Below are 12,591 nucleotides of genomic sequence, written 5' to 3'. Positions count from 1 at the left end.
GCTGAATGTATTTAGAGGTTTTGACACCCTCCTCTCTCCAAAATCCAAGAGAAGAAAAACACATGGTCTGGGGCTACAGAAGCCTAAACCTCCCTCCATCCTTCCATGGAAACTCCTATATAATGCTGCCTAGAATTTCTTCACATACACTTTAGAAAAGATAACTACGTGCCATGTCATTAGCCAAAGGAGAAGCTATGGTCCCAACTGAAAATGAAATACAGTGTGTCATCATGTAACTTCTAACACCACTAAAATGATAACAAGGGCCAAGTCTCTTGAACTTTCCCAAGCAGGCTCAAGAAGTCTGGGTGGACTTTTTCCTCCTGCAAGAGCAAGATACCAGGTCATCCATCTGTAAACTTCATCACTTGAGCTCAGTCTGGTACATCAGTATCTTCCTAATAGTTCTCTAGACAATAAATTTTATTCTAGCTCCCACTTGTCCAGAACGAATGCATGAGTCAGGAACAAGTCCCCTGTGGTGTGAGGAAGCTTGCTGACAGGAGAGGTCATGCAGTATCTAAGAGACAGTCTGCAAATGCTTTCTTCAGATGGCCAGGAATTCTGTGAGGTTATTTTTCCCTTGAGAACACTAAATCTTTAAAGGCAAAAACAAGACAAAAAGAAGAAAAGATGTGAGCAAATCACTCTTCTTGGTTTCTGGCACAACCAAGTGGAATATGACAGCCTTGATTCTGCTTTATGGCTTCCAAAACCAAAATAGTTTAACAAAAAAGCAAGACTTCCCAGCCACATTGCTGCCTGTTTGTCGACTGTTAACCTCAAGAAGGCATCAAGCACTCTGCAGAAACCTGAATAAATGGCTTCTAAAATACACACAGAGAAAATTTTTACACAAACTTTTTGAAACATTTATATTAAAAAAACTTTGCAACTTCAAAATAAGGAACAAATTATTTGCCTGCCCTAAGACCAAGTAGATTGTTATACCAAAGCTTCTCCAAACCTTTACAGCAAGGTATTAGCACAGCTGAGATAAAACTTGGATCTCGGATCTCAATTTATTGTTTTAAGCTACGTTGTTTTACTTGGACACATCACACGATGTATTTTGTTAACAGTATCAAAGTACACATTAGCTGAAGACTTACACAGGAGACCAGAAAAAGCCAGGTATGAGAATGATGACAAAATCCCATGAATGGGGGAAATACAAGAAATGCTGAGCGCTGACCTTGTTCCACCCCTACTGTGAACCTATGTTTTTAAAACTGTGTTTACATTCTGTGTTTCAATCACTTGAAAGAAAGAAGAAAATGCAAAACCGAATAATAAAGAGCAGAGAAAATCATGTGGTGGGATATTTCCGTACCAAGTTACGGTGAGGGCATATGTGACCCTTCCGTAAGCAGTGCTCTACGCGGAAACAACTCAAAGCATCTTCCAGAAAAAGTATCCTCTCAGAGTCGACACCCATGTTTACTGCACAAGGCCATACTATCCTCCTTTCAAGTAATTGTACATGGCATAGTGTCAGTGAGATAAAGCAAAAGCCATGTCAATGCCTATTCTTGCTAGCATCTCCCAACATTTCACAGTATTTTTGCCATGCAATTTATTTTTAGGGCAGAGCTCCAATTCTTGGAATTGCAAGATATGAAATACATCAGTTCTATATGTAGATAGTGAAAAAAGCACAAATGTCCACAAAATTAAAGCTATTTCCATTGCCATCAGGATGAACACTCGGCTTAGTAAAAGATTGTACAGCTGTTAAACCAAAAAGAAGACCATTTCTGCGGTCTGGTAGGGGAAGAAAATGTGTGGACGTTCAGCACCACTTCAGGCTAGTTACTAACAAACATTAAGATAGAAAAAGGTCGAGTTCTCTGGCAGGTACTTAGTGCAGAGAAGTTTAAGACAGCCAGCTTTGTGGAACAGAGACAGGGAAGTGAGAGGGATAAAAGGGAAATATTTCTGGAACAACCCTACTGCAGAACAAAATTGAAGACCTGCTTTTATAACTACAGCCCTCTTGAGTTTTTCCCCAGAGATAATGCAAACAAGCCTAAGCTACCTCGGTAAAATAGATTCATTACCTTTTCATGAAAGTTATACAAGATAGAGCCAGAAAACACAAACTCCAAAGTTGTTTAAGCTTATTTACTTGGCTCTCTTGGTTGAGCCAGTTGTTTTTTGAACAAATTATTCTACTATGCAATGTCATATACTCATCTCTTTAGTTATGGGACATAAGATTTCAGTTGTCCTTCTTTATCAACTACTGTGTTGTGGAACGAAATGAGCCGCCACTTACAATAATTTTTCAGCTTTACATTTGTGCAGATACTACAATATGTCATTACAAGGACAGTAATGCAAAGGCTTTTTAATGCCTAGTTTCTCACGCTCATTGGGTACATTTGTCTCAAATCTATTCTTTTTTATTTTATTCTGACATAATTGATTGCTTTTGCTTGATCTTTGTTGAATTTAAAAGAGAATATGTACTTACTGACAGTAAGTTGAAGTATAATTTGTTATTTTCTATCTCTTTTCATGTTTCTCAGTTCATACTATAGGGCTGTGCTCCTTTTTTTAGTAGGATAAGGCAGTACAAAGCTTTATTTCTACAGCTTTATCTACTGGCAACCCCTCCTCCTTACCAGGGCTGGCAGCTCAGTATGATAATAGGGAAAACAGAAATCATCACCCCAGTATGTTGTGTGATATCTTCAGATCAACACCAGTCATTTTGGGAAAAATCCTTCAGAAATGCACTTTATGCATAACATGCTCAGGCTAATGGTACTGCTACATCCTATTTCCCAAATTTTAGGTCATATCCTATTTGGGATGTCCCTAACAGCCTGAAAATCATATGCTTCCTGTATGCCACCACCTGTACGCAGCAACCTGAACAAGAATAACCTGACTATTACAATTTTACTATTACAAAATATTTTTTTCACAAGTTTTGAAATAACATTTTTAAAACCTTAATAATCTGTGAATGTTTACTCCATGCCATTCAACCTGGATCTTGATATATCTAATACCAATTAGGTCTTTTGGGCAGGCTTATATGGTCTCTGTGTTCCCAATATACCTTTTGGCTCTCCAGCACATCTCTTTCCAGCTCTGGCAGCTGGAAGAGCAAAACAGAGGAAAACATCCAAAACTGCACTTTAATGATAGTGCGATGAAAGGAGTTCTCCATCACTTGCTGCCTTTCTCAACAGGCAGTCCCATGTACTCATAAGGGACAGCAACTGGACAGAGCCAGTTTGAGAATCTCAACTTTCTAGCAGAAAAAAAGGTGTTTGCATCTCCAAAAATTAACATGCAAAACAAAGAGTTTCTCTCCGCATCGGTGAGCAAACAATGGATAAACACAGAGCCAGTTTCACAGGCAGAAAGGGGACTGCTCCCATTCTTGTAACTATCTACCTTTATTTGCAGCTTATGCCATAAACAAAGCACATTTGTGAGTGAAGGAGAAAAGGGAAGTCAGGGAATTCATTTTCACCACTGTTATTTGCTCTACTGAAGTATCAGCAAACAAACACCACAGACAGCTAAAGAATAAAGTCTTGCTGGCAGCACGTCCTGGCCTTCACCCATAGTGCACAGGTATCAGAACTCCTGGAGAGTTTTTCCTCTTGGATGCAGATGTAAAAAGATTTCCTAATGAGTATCATTCAGTGGCAGAAAGAAAAACAGTATTTAAGGTTGCATTACATCACTGTAATTCTCTTACTATTTTTTTTTCTTTTTTTAAGTGGATATGCCACAACGTCAGAAAATTTGATACAACTTAAGATTGTTGGTGTCTAATAACTACCATTTCCCCTCCCCAAAGTTAGGGCTACTTTAGCCTTTTCTACTGACTGATGTAACCTTGGAAGCCAGAAAACAGGAAGGAAAGATCCAATACTTCTTACTCAACAGAAATTTCTTACATCAAGTGGGTCTCAGCTCTACTTATAATTGGGCCTTATCTCTAGAAGGGCTTTACTCTTGTAAAAACGCAAATAAGTACATGAAAATCCACAAATTATTTCTTCCTTAGCACAACTTAATACATACTGTCCTGTAAAATAACCAAATAGATTTCTGCCTTTGAGGCTGAAGTCCATTAAATAAAAGCAGCTTTCCACAGCGTTAACATAGCTGTGGTCAGGAAACAAGAACAGAAAGTCCTGTGCACTGAACAGAATCAGTGTTGGAACAAAGGGCCTAGACAGCAAATAAGTTTTAAAATAGTAATTTGCTGCACTGCATGTATATTTGATTTTATACATTAAAAGTGAGCTTTGAAAAGTAGCAGCTCTTTGTTCCTGGGGCACCCTCAACAGCTTAACATGCTGCTTACTTGCTCAAGGAACTGTTGCAAATAATTCACCTGGGTAAAGTTTTCAAGCCAGAAGATCTTGTTTTTTCTTAAAAGGGCTATTTAGAGTGATGGGACCTCCCCCGCAGGTTTGGGATGCAACACAAACAGCACTGCACACCTCAAAAGATGCAAGTGATGAGACCGCTGCTTAGTACGGTGAACTTACACAAACACCATCGGCAGGACCAGGGTGCAGATTAGTTCTGCAAAGTGGTGAGAATCGGCACGATTGGGGGTTGGTGACCCCGTGCCAAAGACCACAACAGGCAGACTGCTTCATGCGTGTGGACCACAGAAACAGGCTCTGAGGGAGAAGCCAGTTTATTGTGAGTCCTCAGTACCAATCACGTGCTGCACTCGGACAATACCTCTTTGTAAGGCTCTTTTGTAACCCCAGAGCACTTGTGGACTTCCTGGAGGGCCCGATGGCCTGCAGAGGAGGCTTAGTGACAGGTGTGATGAGCAGGGCATCCAAGAGCGAGCGGTAGATGCTAGGTTCAGAGAGTCTAGCAAGCGTTTAAAAAGGTCATGTAAACAAACTGGTTGACCAAATAAAGTTAAAGTTGGCTGGGACCACTAGGAAACCCCAAAACCCTCACGAAAAACCTCTAAGTTCTGTAGTAGTATGGAGAAACTGAATGTAGAATAAATTATTTAGAAATTATGTCTTAATAAGTGGTCTCCAAAGTGGAGGTCACACTGCAGGGGATATACAAAACAACCCACTGGGATGTGAGAATAAATTTACTTTATTTTATTTTAAACATTAGTAAAGTAAAATAGAGAATATTTTTTAAATAGCATTTATATCATCTTTTTCTCATCTTTTTTTTAATTTCTAGTTTTGTCTATGTTTTATAATGTACATTAGGACATCTATGTAATTTAGAAATATATAAATAAAAGTCTATCGGAGATGCACAAAATTTTTTTACTGAAGTGGGTGCATAACTGATAAAACTTGAAACCACTAGTCTAAGTAAGCCCTTATAAAAAGCAATGCAATAAAAATTCAGATGCAACTCAGAGACTTGTCTTCAAGCAACCAAAAGTTACTAAAAGATGCAGATTATTCTTTGCCACTCCCATAACATATTGATTTTTAATAGTTAGTTTGCTGACTGAACTGTAAAATGGATATCATGTGGATCAGAAAGGTACAACTACTCACCAAGGTTCAGAGCAGCAGTCTGGAGCTAAGCTAAAATTAGGGCATGGGAGCCTTGGACATATTCTAATGACTCGCCCATCACACTATTGTGAAAGAGCTGATTTTGCAACCCTGCCAGGAACCGATTATTCATGTACGAGCTTGAACTTTCTTAAACCAAGCTATAAAATGTTTCCTTTCAAGCTGATGTCTACCTGGCCCGGATAGCAATGGCAGCAGACACGGCAGCAGCAGCCATGCTCTTAATTTTTGATCTCCGTTTGAAAGGAGAAAGAAGAGGAGCAGGTCCAAACTTGGGCGGACTTCCCAGAGGATTTTCCAGCAGTACTCCTCCAGCACAGAAGCTTTGAGCCAACAGAAGGGAAAACAGAGAAAGCAGGAAAGATTGACAGAGACACAGCACAATACCAGACTGCATTAACCACTGGAAAGCTCACAGAATCACAGAACGTTAGGGATTGGAAGGGACCTCAAAAGATCATCTAGTCCAATCCCCCAAGTTATGTGATTGTAGGTTCCTAGTTCACAAGAAGCTCAGGCAATCTATTAGCTGCTTGAATACTAACGTAGAAAATAGCAATTTTGAATTCACCCACAAATAAAACTTTCCTCTCATCAAATCAGGATTCAGCATCTATCAGCCCTCAAATTCCTCATCCCAGACCCTGCCTCGCACCCCTGGGTCATTCCCACTGAGCTCCAGGACACCTCACATAGATCCATCTTAAGCTTTCAGGGTGCTGACAGAAAGAGCCCTGAAGATCATTTAGCTTCTCTTTTTTATAATAAATAATAAACATTGAAAGCTTGGAGTATCTGGTGATATAACTTCAGTAGGTCTATTTTTAGCTACCTTTACAAGATTTGGTGTGCTCCTCACCCCTTTTCATTTTCCCTACTTATTAACTGGGTTGGGAGGAATGCAAACAGGCAAAAAAAAAAAAGGTGAAAAAACCAGTGATCCAAAATTGTTTCTACAATGGTGAATCCATAACTCAGGCTTCATTTTAGTATTTATCCACACAATTGTTGTGTCTTTTTAAAAGTTATTTCCGAAGTGAACAAAGCACTCCAAACATTTACATGACTATACTTTACACCACTTCTCAGATTTGAATACAAAAACACTGCCTAAAAACCTTGCTTACATGTTGCAGACTGCTATAGATATACCTTAAAAGATTTACCTTGTATGAACTACAGATGATTTAGACTGACAGCTTGAGATTTTACTGAAAGAATTTGTTTCGCAAGTAAGCAGAGATGCATCACACCTGCCCAAAAGCAGCAAGAGAAGAAAAATAATTAATCAAACGTTTATTACAATTCTGGCAATGCTAACTAAAGCTCAGGAGAAGTTCATTTAAGGATTTTTAAAAGCCCTTCTTAACCATAAAAGAAAGAACAGGTATGGTTTACTATTCCTGATTGTTAATTACTGACAGAAGCAATTTCTTTCCCAATTGGTAAACACTGTACCCTGGATGTCCCATCACTACAAAAGTTAATGCTTGAATTCTCCTCCATAAACTTCAAGTTACCAGACAATTAAAAATTTACACATTTTATAGCAAGGGTGACTAACCTTTGAAAGCCAGGTGAATAAAATGTGTAATATCAAAGAATCATACATCGTGCATGCTGTACTGTGCATTCCCTCAAAAACCTTTTTCCACACTATGACACTATATATTCACCCCACATCACCAACTGTTGACAACAAAGGCACCTTCTAACCAAGTCTCCTACCCGTGACTGGTTTCTCAGCCTCCATCTAAGGGCCACTTGAATTTTTGAATTATTTTTCTAACTTTTGTCTGAAAGCTACTCCAATTCCCAATTTTATGCAAATTCCCAGAGCAGTGTAAGAGTCAAGAGACACCTGTGAGCTGCTCCAGCTTGACAGCATTATAATCCAAAAAAAGTCAGATAAAACTAAGTAAAACTATAGTTTCTGACAGTGGCTTTTTAAGGTAGCTGTCTTGGATGTACCTGGCAGGGGTAGGAGGCAGCACAAGGGCCGTTTCCACAGGCAAGGTCGCAGAAGGGGGCTGCATGGCCGCAGGGGTGGGCAAGGGGGGCTCAGAGGTCTGCATGGCCACAGCACGCGTTGCAGGGGGAGGAGGCACTTCATCAGCTTCCAAAAAGCTTGCTGCATCCTGAGCAGGCAACTCCGTGGTTATCTCCCTGGTCGATGTTAATTTCACAAGTAGTTATAACAAGACAACATATGCAGAAGAAATTTCTCGTTTGATTAAAAATACCAGACAGAACCAGACAACTCTTTTTAGATGGTGTTCTTGCATCTTTTGTAAAAACAAGTGAGTAGTGCCTGAGGGCATTTTTCCCTTCCACAGGAACCAAATACTCATTCCCTAGCAATCAGACCATGCTGAAACTGGTTCTCTGGGGCATTTTTACAGCTGAAGATTGAGAACTTAGAACGAGGCTTGTTTAACCATGAAAACATACTATTTGGGAAGTGTAAAGTAATTGTTCTAAAAAAAACCAACATGCTTGAAGGAAACTCTACCTAGTGTAAGTAGATGACACTTCAGACACCGTGGCTACTTGGGTGCTGGTATTTAAAACCTTCACAACTTCAGGGACATGAGGTGTGCACTTGAGTATGGCTTCCAAAGGGTTCTCAAACAAACGTTCTCTGAAGAAAGCAGAAGGACAAGTAACATTCATCCCAGGAATGCAATATTTTCCCCCCATATTTTACTACTTCTTGCTTGTCAACGAACCAAGACAACCATAAAAGATCTGACAACTTTAGTTCAGTCAGTCTGAGACCTCCTCTGCTCCCCAATCTGATTCTCGTTTGCCAATTAAATGAGCAACTCCTGTCTGCAAATTTCCTTTTGCATGATGACTACAACCAAGGGAAGTTCTTCAGGAAAACTGATGGAGAAACACCAAACCTGCCAAAAAGGAGATCTGGCTGAGTTGAGGACACTACAGCAGCAGTCACAACAGTTCACAACCAAACAGGGGTATGCAAAGATCGTACCCTTTCCGGGAATTGCCTTCAAGTTCTCCGAAACTTAGTACAGCACCTTTGTGAAGCTGTGTAACTCATAAAAAAGGCCTTGAAGAAGGCAAGGAAGAGGGGAATAAATCACACTGAGTATACGCCTCAAAGGGAGAGCAAGCAAAGAGCAAGCTGACTCCAAATCTTATTCATACATACTTACTGTATTTCAATTTTTCACTTGTTTTGGCAGTAACTAGAAAAGGAATAAGAAATTAATCTCAAAGATTTCAATTTCTACAGATAATACTCTTGGCTGTCTACTAATCATAAAGTACATAACAAAAATCAGGATTAATACCGAATATTAAGTACTAACTCTTTGTATTTATTACTATCTGGGAATAATTTATGGCTAGGAATAATTCCATTAAAAAAGTAAGTCTGTGTGACTGTAAAAAGCATGTCTATAAAAGAGCAATCTAAAGACTTGCTGGCATTGGATCTGCTTTATATTAGTTATAGATTTCTGAGGAAGTGCCAGACTCTGTGGTTTACGTGGTCTAAAGTTGCCAGGATGACTATTTAGGATGACTTTTTGCAACATTCTGAAAAGGCTGTAAGTGCTTTTAAATATTGTACTGTTAAACTTATAGGAGGATATTGCATATATGAAATTGAATAATAATACACTATAAATTATAGCAGTTGGCTATATTACCCTATAGCAATATAGACTAGTTTAGGCTTTTAATAAAGAACGAAAACTATAATAAAAGACTTTATATTATGAAGTCAGCCTTATAAGCAGCGAACCTAACTTTAATCCAGTAATCAAATCCAGATCCTTCATACATTTTACAGAAAGCTCTTTCTCCTTCTTGGTGGTTCAGTAGTGGGTGGTACAAATCACAGAGCTTCAGCCAAGAAAAGACACGGCCCATTAGGAAAAGAAAGACCCATGCTAGTCATCGACAACAGATGCGGGGCTTTAGTGGCAAGAGCAAGTCTACTAACCTTTGGATGGCCCAGTTCTGCTTTACTAAGTGTCTGACATGGCATGCACCAATTGCTCCATACTGATTTCCGATAGCTGCCACTTTATAAAAAGGGGATTTCGGAGATCAGTTTTGGGTGTATTTCCCACCCAAAAGTGTGCTATAAAAGCAGCAACATTGGCTCAGTAACAAAACATAAACACCAAGTATAGTTGCTATACTGATGACCTCTCATTTCAGGCGAGAATCAAGATTTCATAGCATCGTCAAATGAGTTATGTTCTCCTACCCACACTCAATAATAATCCTTCTTTCTACAGCTCTGCAGAAGCTGCTCAGATTTCTACCCTTCCTGAGGTGAAAATACTCATAGTCTACTGTTTTGACTATTTGTAGTCAAAATACTTTGGCTCTTATCCTGAACCACCATGAATGTAACTGTCCTTTCCCATTTCTTGGGACTTATTTTAAAGTTGCTCTCCTGCTAGGTTCATTTTGCCAAATAATAAATTTAGAGCTATAGGTCTTGAGCGAGAGTAGATTCAAATTTCCCCTCCCTAGACACAGATCCAGAGGCAGGATTTAGAAAGAACCCCTTGGTACTCAGAACACAGCAGCTGTAGCAGCATCTGCAAGGTGCCTGCAACTCAGTAGGTGTAATCATACTAGAGTTTCATTGGTAGGCATGAAAATCAATTATTGAAGTAGTACTTCTCCCTCTGTACAGCACAGTGTTATGAACAAAATAATCTACTTTAAAAAATACATATTTTTTAAGGCACTTTTCTGTGTGTTGAAGAAATCTGAATTCACGTTTGAGTTGTTGAAAAGTGAGTCCATCCAGGCGATAGGGTGAACACTCACTGACAACATACTGACACACTAAATACTGTGTCATATTTTAACTGGTATCCACAAGACTGTTCATAAATCTGCTCAGCTTTATTTCACTTCTTGTCTCTTTCCTCCTCCTACAATTCCCAGGAAAGTCTCTAGTCACAGCAGATAAATAAAGTCTATTTTAAGTGAACGACAGACAACCCTCTCTTCCCCAAGACAAACATACCAAGGACAGAATGACACATAGACAGATCCTGAACTGAATCAGAAGCCCCTCTGAATGATTTACCTCCCAGGAGCTGCTGTGGCAACGTGTCCAGGAAGTCTGGGCGAGGGCACACTGCCAGGGGAGGACTCTGCTGTCAGCAAAAGAGCGGCTGCAGGTTGTGGTCTAGCATCGTTTTCACTCCATTCACAGTAATCAAACCAAAGGGAGGCACACAGAGAAAGATTTTTAATCCACATTGAAATAGGATGCTGAGCAGGAGATACGGCACAGGAAAGTGTTAGTAAAGTGGAAAAAAAACCAACAACCCAAACATGGAGTTTACAGCAAAATACAAATAAGGGGATAAAATGAGGCACAATACACTTAGGAAGTGTCACACTTTTAGTGAAGGCTCAGAAGTGTCCTGCTGCTCATAAACCGAAAGCCAAGTAGTATTTTACAAAGATGGAACACGTGTATTTAGTATTACATGATGTGATGGAAAACTTCCAGGAAATACTTGAAAAGAAAGAGACAAGTGCTAGTGGGATTAATTCCTGAGGCTTTGTACACTTTTTGTTGCAACTTTTTAGTGTTAGTTTTGTGGAGGTTAGACTATATATTTCTCAATATTTTTTCATATCTTTTTCAGTTGTGATAGGAAAAAAAAAATAATCTACCAAATACTGAATTAAAGCCCTCTACTTGAAGAAAAAGCACTGGTCAGACATCTCACTGTAATACACAAAAATAAAAGTAGAGTACAAGGTAGAGAGCAATTGCAATAAATTTTGAGTAGATTAAATTAGCCACAGGAGTGAGTGTTCCTAATTTTTTATTTACAGGCATCTATCTATCTATCTATCTATCTATCTATCTATATGTACTTGCATGTGGAATTAAGTATCTGAATAAAGTAGGGAGCCTAAAGTGCTAAAAATTATTGAACGGATTTAGGAATGACACGGGAGCAGACCTTGTAGGTGGCAAAGGTGTGGATGGAAATTCTGGTATAGGTGGCATCTCCAAAATCTGGGTAGCTATGGAATTTTTATTCAGATTAATACAGGTCTCCTGGGCTCTTGCTCCATTAGGTATATCTGCAGGTATGCTTTACAGATATTTAATGACATGAGAGGGGAAAAATAAATACATGATTTATGACAGGTTGTTTCAGGACTGACCAAGAGCGGGACAAATATTTTCCTGGATTAGCTAAACTACAAATCTGGAAAATCCAGACATATCTTCACACAGGACAATGAACTGACTGTACTATTTAAGGACAAAGCACATCAATAAACTTTACATGAAGGCTAGACTTTGCCTTTCTAAGCTTTAAGTAACTGGTTTAAGAGTTGCAATTTACATATTTCAGTTAGGGCTTTCTATTTCTATTTCCTGTCCTTCCAGCTGCTGAGAAGAAAAAAATCTCTTTTAGCCACACAAAAATCTCTAGTGGGTTACAGTTTAAGGATAAACAATAATTAAAAATCCACAGGGCATTTGTCTTGGAGAATGCCCAAAAAGTTTAATATTATTAAATTGGGATATTTATCTGTAGACTACTGACAGAAGAGAAGTTTCTATTCCATTGTTTGTCATATTCATCCTTCTAGGTCATCTCTTAAATGCAAGTTTATTCATATATATCAAAAACCACTCAGTATTTTTTCCAAGATCAGATGTACGCTGGGAATTGGACACAAGCTAGGGTATATTATCCATATGCAAATGGAAAAGCAGTCCATTGTTTTGGAAACAGTAACAAAGTCCAAAATTTAACACCAACAAGTGGTGTGCAATGGGGATACTGGGCAAAGATATGACATCTTTAAAGCAGTAAATGAAATTCATTTCACACATTCATAAAACATTTTTGAAACTAGAGATCTGTTACTATGAATTTAAAACTATCCTCATATTTTCAATAGATAGACTCTAAGACTATATGTTTCATTTTAATTGAAACAGATGTTTCTGTACTATTTAGAGAGGCTTTTTCTTCCATTTCACAGAATCACAGAACGTTAGGGA

At 38.8% G+C, this 12,591-nt stretch overlaps 1 protein-coding gene across 1 annotated transcript in view; it reads right to left on the bottom strand.

Moving 5' to 3' along the window:
• Positions 1–9,607, bottom strand: part of LOC104539669 (PDZ and LIM domain protein 5-like) — a gene marked incomplete at its 5' end in the record, with an annotated part of 39,455 nt that extends 29,848 nt beyond the window's left edge. Inside the window, 5 exons of the mRNA XM_010183256.1 lie at positions 4,729–4,866; positions 5,726–5,875; positions 7,524–7,718; positions 8,065–8,193; positions 9,526–9,607. Of these exons, the coding sequence (XP_010181558.1) occupies positions 4,729–4,866; positions 5,726–5,875; positions 7,524–7,718; positions 8,065–8,193; positions 9,526–9,607 (694 nt within the window). The remainder of the gene's footprint in view (positions 1–4,728; positions 4,867–5,725; positions 5,876–7,523; positions 7,719–8,064; positions 8,194–9,525) is intronic.
• Positions 9,608–12,591: the final 2,984 nt, after the last annotated feature.

This window comes from Mesitornis unicolor, unplaced genomic scaffold (assembly GCF_000695765.1).
Source record: "Mesitornis unicolor isolate BGI_N332 unplaced genomic scaffold, ASM69576v1 scaffold16954, whole genome shotgun sequence".
NCBI classification, from domain to species: domain Eukaryota; kingdom Metazoa; phylum Chordata; class Aves; order Mesitornithiformes; family Mesitornithidae; genus Mesitornis; species Mesitornis unicolor.
Note: the sequence above shows the minus strand (reverse complement) of the source record. Positions and strands in the feature narration are given on the sequence as shown.